General features: G+C 39.6%; 1 protein-coding gene across 1 annotated transcript; it reads left to right on the top strand.

Moving 5' to 3' along the window:
* The first annotated feature begins 1660 nt into the window (after positions 1-1660).
* LOC123501714 lies at positions 1661-2623 on the top strand. Its single transcript, XM_045250719.1, has one exon. The coding sequence runs from the start codon at positions 1661-1663 to the stop codon at positions 2621-2623; it is 963 nt and encodes a 320-aa protein (XP_045106654.1).
* Positions 2624-8583: the final 5960 nt, after the last annotated feature.

The following is an 8583-nucleotide window of genomic DNA, read 5'->3' as shown; positions in this document are numbered from 1 at the left end:
TATGATAAACGATATCTGGCACCGCCCACAGGCTTGGATTCAACAGGAAGAGATGGGAGATCAGGTTATGTCCCGTGAGGACTATGAAGTCTAAGGTGCTTTGTGACAAGGTGGTGTTAATTACAGCAGCTGTGTGCCACTCAACCTGCATTAATCCTTTCTGACTATGCCTTGTCAAGATTGAAATGGGTTCAAATTAACTTATTTTATATTTTGTTTTACTTAATTTTAGCAATGTTACCAGAATTCTACAATCACTGTTGTGTATAATGATGGAAAAAAAGTGTCCTATCTTGCGTATGAGGCGAGTCAAGACAAGTTAAAAAATCACGCGCCTGTCTCTCTCTCTCTCTCTCTCTCTCTCTCTCTCTCTCTCTCTCTCTCTCTCTCTCTCTCTCTCTCTCTCAATATTATTTCTTATTCTTTACTTTCCTTTGCCACTTCCTTCATCAACTCCACCCATAACCCCGATCCTTCTCCCCCTCCTCCTCCTGTACCTACTATCCCGCCTCGATTCTGTGTGGGTAGTTATACTCCTACACAGCCTTTCTGGTCTCTCCGGCGCGGCTGAGGAACTCCTCCAGCGATGCCGCTCAGGTGCCCACCACGGTGATGGCCAAGTGTTTCTCGCTTTGTTAAGCATCAATGAAGTATGTCGTAAATACTAAATGCAACAACAAAGCTGTATACGTTTGTAATCGTCAAGGTGTTTGTTCTAAAAGCAAATGACCATTATGTTTTTTTATTGGATGTGACACCTCAGCTCTGCGACGCTGCCGGCCCACGCAGCACATGGGTCACCTGGCTGGCGGGTCAAGGAGGGGAAGAAGGAGGAGACGAGGGATTATCCCATTGTGAAGGACAGGCCGAACTGTCAGGGAAAGAAGGAGGAGAAAGGTGGGAAGAGAAGGAAGGAGATGGGAAAGAAAACAAGAATAGAAACAGAGAGGAAAAAGAGGAATGTGATAAAGGGAAGATACAAGTTAACAAAAAAAAAAAAAACAGTAAAAACAAAGGAAAAACAAAGAATTGACGAAAATGGGGAGGAAGAAAGGAAGAGAATAGAAAAAAAAAGAAACGAAAGAGAAAAGAGGATAAAAATGAGGAATAAATTTAATGAGAAAGAAGAAATAAGAAGATAAAGAAAGAAAGAAAAGAAAGAAAGAAAGACACATGAAAGAGACAAAACAAATCAAATAAAAAGCAAAGGACAGAAGATAATCATTAAGGAAAAAAAAGAAAAAATAGATTAAATAAGAAAAAACACAAAATAAAAAAATAAAGTGTGTGTGTGTGTGTGTGTGTGTGTGTGTGTGTGTGTGTGTGTGTGTGTGTGTGTGTGTGTCCTTGTCCATTAACATTCCAATTGACAAAATACATAAAGTGCAGATAGGGCAACATTCTCTCTCTCTCTCTCTCTCTCTCTCTCTCTCTCTCTCTCTCTCTCTCTCTCTCTCTCTCTGTGCGGGGGTGACCACACCCACTTGGAGTCCTCTTCGCACCTGGTGCCTGCCACACCTTTTTAATCCCCTGCCTGAAACAAGGTGTGGAATGAGATTAGGAGCTGGATGTGAGGGGAATGGGTGGAGTCGGATTAATGCCCTGCTTCCTCCACTCTTCCTATCCACATGAATCGGTCATTCCTGATTGTTCCTGCATCATGGAGAGACCTGCCGCCGCCACCCCTCAGAGTGCTCGTCTTCGCAGCCAAGCAAAGGAAATGATTTACAACGTAAATCGATATTTCTTGGATGAGAAAGCCAACCGAGGACCTTTACTGCCAGTCACGCAAGCTCTTGCTCGGACAGCCAGTGCCACTAAAGTAAGCCAAAGTACAGTTAAAAGAATTTGCTCAAAACTAAACCAGCAATGGGAGACAGAAGATGAACATCAAAAGCCTGTGTTCCATTCACCGAAAAAAACTCAGCCGGCAACAGTGACAAATTTCGATGATTTTGATCAGTGTGTCCTGAGAAGAACTGTTTTGGAGTTATATGAAAGGAAGGAAATCCCTACAGTTTCCAAAATCACGGAGATTCTCCGGGAAAAAATATCCTACAAAGGCAGCGTCGAGTCCCTTCGAAAAGTATTATTGAAAATAGGATTTAAATTTTCGAAGATTGATGGCCGCAAGTTCCTTATGGAGCGAAGTGATGTGGCACTGACTCGCACCAGATTTTTAAGACAAATGCGGCAGTGCAAACAGTCATTTGAAAACTATGTTTACCTTGATGAAACATGGGTAAATCAAAACTACACTGTCGGAAAATGTTTGATTGACACCTCTTCTGACAAAGCAACAGGAGTGAACCCGCCTACTGGTAAAGGAAGCAGATTGATTATTGTCCATGCAGGAACCAAAGAAGGGTTTGTTCCGAATGCAAGGCACATTTTCCAGGCGAAAAATGACGGCGACTACCACAAGCAGATGAATGCTACAGTGTTTCAAGAATGGTTTGAGACTAAGCTGCTCCCAAATATCCCCCAGAACTCAGTCATTGTGATGGACAATGCATCCTATCATTCTGTTCATCTAGAAAGAAACCCAACTACAGCATGGAGAAAAGAAGCCATTAAGGAGTGGCTGATAGCGAAGGAGCACAACCACGGGACGACATGCTGAAGGTGGAGCTCTATGACCTTGCAAAGAAACTTTGCAATGGCAAGAAAACTTATGTCATCGATGCTATTGCTGCAGAGGCAGGACATAAGGTTGTACGGCTGCCCCATACCACTGTCAGTATAACCCGATTGAGCTCATCTGGGCTCAGGTCAAGTATTACGTTGCAAAGAAAACACTTTCAAATCTGCTGAACTGAAGCCTTTGGTTGAAGAAGCTGTCGACAGTATAACACCAGAAAACTGGAAGCAGGCAGTGAGGCATGCAGAAGAGCTTCAAGAACAAGATGCAAGACAAGACATAGCGGTTGAGAGATTTGTGGAGTCATTCGTTGTCAACATCGAAGAGAGCTCAGACGACGAGTTATCTGAGTAAGCACCAGAGAGGATTAGGCCTACAGGGATACCTCTATAAAAACGCGCCTATGACTTTTACCCCAGAGGTGGTGTGGAAAAAAAGTCAAAATGATTATCATAATTATCAATATTATTATTATTATTATTATCATTATTATTATTATTTTAATTATTATTATAATTAATAATTATTACCATTATTATTTTTATGATCATTATTACAATTATTATTATTATTATTATTATTATTATTATTATTATTATCGTTATTATTACTATCATCATTACGATAAACGTGCATCCATCCATCAGAGAGAGAGAGAGAGAGAGAGAGGGGGAGGGCGGAGCTCTAGAGCAATTAGGGCGAGGGAAAGCTCTCTAGGGATCGTCAAGCTATTTTTAGGACAGCTATGGGTGGACGAAACGTAGAAGTGGCAACGCTCAGACGGGCTCCACCTCAGGTCGGACCACAGCCTCCCAGACCACAAAGGCTTTGGGAGACTCTAGATGTAGTTACCAAGCAGCCAGGTATGTTGCTGTTTGGCTTTCCTTTGTATCACTTTTTATTCCTTCATCTCTTCCTCCTTTCCCTCCACCTCTTCCTCCTCCTCCTCCTCCTCCTGCCCCGTCCTCCTTAACTTGGTCCCTAAAGGGTCGAGCTAAGGTCAGTCAGGTCACTCACTTTTCACACACACACACACACACACACACACACACACACACACACACACACACCGCGTAGTGTATAGTGGTTAGCACGCTCGACTCACACTCGAGAGGGTCCGGGTTCGAGTCCCGGAGGCGGCGAGGCAAATGGGCAAGCCTCTTAATGTGTAGCCCCTGTTCACCTAGCAGCAAATAGGTACGGGATATAACTTGAGGGGTTGTGGCCTCGCTTTCCCGGTGTGTGGAGTGTGTTGTGGTCTCAGTCCTACCCGAAGATCGGTCTATGAGCTCTGAGCTCGCTCCGCAATGGGGAAGACTGGCTGGGTGACCAGCAGACGACCGAGGTGAATTACACTTATATGTAATTGTATATTACTTATTGGTTACCGGTAAATTATACTCTCCAAAAAAAAAAAAAAAAAAACCATCCACCCTTCCATAGGATATATATATATATATATATATATATATATATATATATATATATATATATATATATATATATATATATATATATATATATATATATATATATATATATATATATGATTATAGTTTCATCACCTCCCGTGGCATTTAACTGGTTTGATTTTTATTTACTGTTCTAAAAGATTGAAGCTGGTGATGGATCTCTCATCAAGGTGTCAGCTGACTGCATATTCCATGCCCTCTCTGTATTTAGTAAGTTATCAAACGCTTTCAGGGACACCATCAAGCATGTACTCCGTATTCTTTTCGATTTTCCGAAATACAGTTCCCTTAAAAACTTTCGCTGAAGATCCACGCTCATTTCTTCGATTTGTCCACTTCCTTACCGATATTTGCTTATGTCTGTCAGCTTTTATTTCTGTATCCAGAATATTTCACAATACAGTGATTTTGACACACTATTAATTACTATATTTGCCACTGCCATGTAGAGCAACGATGGTGATATCCTCAGAGTATCACGGTGGTTATATAAGTGATGGTGAGATCCCGGAAAACACACTCTTAAGATCAGCCAGTGATCTCAGATCTAAGCCTAATTGCTCGAATTACTTACTTATGTGCGAACACTCACTTGGCTTTGGAAAATTAGGAGCAAGTAACTTAGACACTTGAGTTGCCTCTGAACTTATCTGTCGTGGTGACATAACACAAACAATCTCTCTCTCTCTCTCTCTCTATCCGGTGGGTCCTTCACACACGGTAGCTCAGTGGTTAGAGCGCTGGCTTCACAAGCCAGAGGACCGGGGTTTGATTCCCCGGCCGGGTGGAGATATTTGGGTGTGTTTCCTTTCATCTAGCAGTGAGTAGGTACGGGATGTAAATCGAGGAGTTGTGACCTTGTTGTCCCGGTGTTTGGTGTGTGCCTGGTCTCAGGCCTATCTGAAGATCGGAAATAATGAACTCTGAGCTCGTTCCGTAGGGTAACGTCTGGCTGTCTCGTCAGAGACTGCAGCAGATCAAACAGTGAAACACACACACACCCACACACACACACTCTCTCTCTCTCTCTCTCTCTCTCTCTCTCTCTCTCTCTCTCTCTCTCTCTCTCTCTCTCTCTCTCTCTCTCTCTCTCTCTCTCTCTCTCTCTCTCTCTCTCTCTCTCTCTCTCTCTCTCTCTCTCTCTCTCTCTCTCTCTCTCTCTCTCTCTCTCTCTCTCTCTCTCTCTCTCTCTCTCTCTCTCACACACACACACACACATACACAAGGTCACTATAGGAAGTCTCCACCGGCATCTCTCTCTCTCTCTCTCTCTCTCTCTCTCTCTCTCTCTCTCTCTCTCTCTCTCTCTCTCTCTCTATCTAATTATCTGATCTCTGCTGTTATTATTATTATTATTATTATTATTATTATTATTATTATTATTATTATTAGCATTAATATTATTATTATTATTTTAAAATCATTCTTATTATTGCTATTATTATTATTATTATTATTATTATTATTATTATTATTATTATTATTATTATTATTATTATTATTATTATTATTATTATTATTATTATTATTATTATTATTATTATTATTATTATAATTATTATTATTATTATTATTATTATTATTATTATTATTATTATAATTATTATCATCATCATCATCATCATTATTATTATTATTATTATTATTGTCTTCATCATTATCATCATTGGAGGAGGAGGAGGAGGAGGTGTGAGGAGAACACCGGTGTAGTGATTTGAGTTTACGATATTTCCTGATCAACTCCTTACGCCTCCTCCTCCAATGATAATAATAGCCTCTCTGATAATAATAATAATAATAATAATAATAATAATAATAATAATAATAATAATGATAATGGCAATGGTAGTAATGCTAATAGTAATGATGATGGTAATAATAGTGATGATACTAACAATGTGTAAACCGTGTGTTCTTTGGGCGGTTGTGTGGACGACGAGTGCGAGCGTGGCCAAGGAATGCTCCAGCTCAACACCAGATGGATGGAGATGTAGTAGATGTAGATGCGGAGCTGTACTGTAGCCTTTGTAATGGCAGCTCCTCATGTCTTGTTATTTTGGTTTGTTTGTTATTGTTGTTGCTGCATTTTCTTGTTATATCTTATTTTCCACATTTTATGCAATATTTCTTTATCTTCCTCTAAACTGGCAATGTTTTCTACAAATAGGAATTTTCTGATGTTGATGTTGTTGTGTTGTTGGTAGGGTTGCTGCTGTCCTGTTGATGTTTGGCGCACACTTTAATGCCCCAGGTAGCATGAGATGAAATGTTCCATGTGTTCTACTTCACAGATTATACATGTCGTGTTTCCTTTAGTGAACCTTTCTCTGCCATTCAACCCTCAGTCGTTAGTCCTTGCTCTGTAAAGTGTTATGGAGGCTGGTGTGTTATTATTTGTTATTCACAGTTGATATTTTCTTAAATGATAAATTTCCAGGCTTCTTTTTACATTTAACGATCTATTCCATTAGTCTGTGTCCCAGCTTCTTGTGTTTCTTCTTAACTCTTCCCGAGTCATTGTTTCCAGGTCTACTGTTCTAATCTTTAAACATTCTAGGTATCTATTTAAACTCTTTGTCTAGCTGTACTTCTCTTGCAATCTTCTTAGTATTTCTTTCAGCAGCATATTTCTTGATTCCTCACGCCTTATTTCATTATCCTGTGTTCTTCTATTAGAGATTTTGCATATCCTAATTTTCCTTCCATTATTCTTGTCTTCATGGCAGATGCCCCTATTTCCTCTCTTAGAATGCAGGTCTGTGCATATATTGGAGCTCTTAGAATCTGTCTGTATACACTGTTTTCAATCGTTTACAGTTTAGCTATTTCTTTTTAAAAATTATAACATTTGTTCCATATAGGACTGATGGTAGGCATATTTTCTTTCAATAAGCTCTACCGACGGTTACTTTATTACAACTATGCAGTATTATTAGCTACTGACCTTACCGTAATACTTAACCTGTCCATTACCATGACTCATTTCCATATTCATTCTGCTTACTATTTGGTGATTTTATACAGCTTCAGAAACTCATGTGGGGGATTAGATTAGTGAAGACTGTGGTCATTAATCTCCTGACCTCCATGAACCCTTTTAAATGTCAATAGAATGGTATAATCGTACACAAACCTCATGGTAAAAATGTGTCCCAGCATTGAAGGAGTTAAAGGTGTCTTTGCTGGCATGCTCCCTGATCATTCTGCCCAATCCTACTTCGTAATGGTTTCATACGTAGACATGTGACTTGGCGCATTAATGTCTTATTTTTCAACCGCATTCCTGGCCAATACATCTGCCTTTTCATTTTGTGGGGTGTCTACAGTAAAGGATATCCAATAGACTGTCACCTTCAGTCGCCCTACATAGAGACACTATCCCAGCAGTCACTGGACTCTGAGTCCTGACTGACTAATGAGTGAATCTAAGTCTGCTCTTCTATCTACTCGTACATGTACAAACATGACGAGAAAGAGATATTGATATTGATATCTTTATTTTTCCTCTTGATTGACAAAATATATATATTGTATACAATAAATACTGATAGTGATAAGGCAAGGTCCGTTAAGCCGAGGCTTTTATACAGACCTGAACAGTTGCATTGAGAAGAGAAATAAAAGCAAATGTTCCACCGACTGCAGAGCTTACAAATACAAAACTTAATGAAGAATGCTTGTGAGTCAGAGATATGTATTCATAGTATATATCCTTCAACCTAACATACGAAACAGAGAGAGAGAGAGAGTGTGTGTGTGTATTATTCGAGAGAGAGAGAGAGAGAGAGAGAGAGAGAGAGAGAGAGAGAGAGAGAGAGATATATCATAAAATTTCATTACTTTCAATAGTAACACTTCAATACTGAAAAGGAATTATATGAAGAAGGAGGAGGATGAGGAAGTGAAAGCATACAGGAATTCTATAATTGCTACGTGAATGGAGAAAAAGATACAACGAAAAGAAAAAGAAATAAAACAGAAAGGAAAATATGGACACACACACTCTCTCTCTCTCTCTCTCTCTCTCTCTCTCTCTCTCTCACACACACACACACACACACACACACACGTGACAAATGGTGTGGAGGAACTTTAAGGAGAAAGGAAGGTGTGTGTGTGTGTGTGTGTGTGTGTGTGTGTGTGTGTGTGTGTGTGTGTGTGTGTGTGTGTGTGTGTGTGTGTGTGTTTGCGCTATAATATTAAGTATGTCTCATATTATGATGGTCGATTTAACTTGTATAAACTTGAAAAATAGAAGGCAAAGTAAACGAATGATTGATTGTTTCTCTACCTATATATAAAAAAAAAAAAAAAGGGAAGAGGAGACGGTAAAATATGACAGGAGAAGGAAGATGATAATGAGGAGGAAAAGATAAGATAGAGAGAGAGAGAGAGAGAGAGAGAGAGAGAGAGAGAGAGAGATTGGGGAGTAATAAGTGCAAAATTTACCCCAAACTTCACTTCTACGTC

This window comes from Portunus trituberculatus, chromosome 9 (assembly GCF_017591435.1).
Source record: "Portunus trituberculatus isolate SZX2019 chromosome 9, ASM1759143v1, whole genome shotgun sequence".
In the NCBI taxonomy this organism is placed as follows: Eukaryota; Metazoa; Arthropoda; class Malacostraca; order Decapoda; family Portunidae; genus Portunus; species Portunus trituberculatus.
The sequence above is the reverse complement of the archived record's forward strand: the minus strand, read 5'-3'. Positions and strand labels throughout refer to the sequence as shown.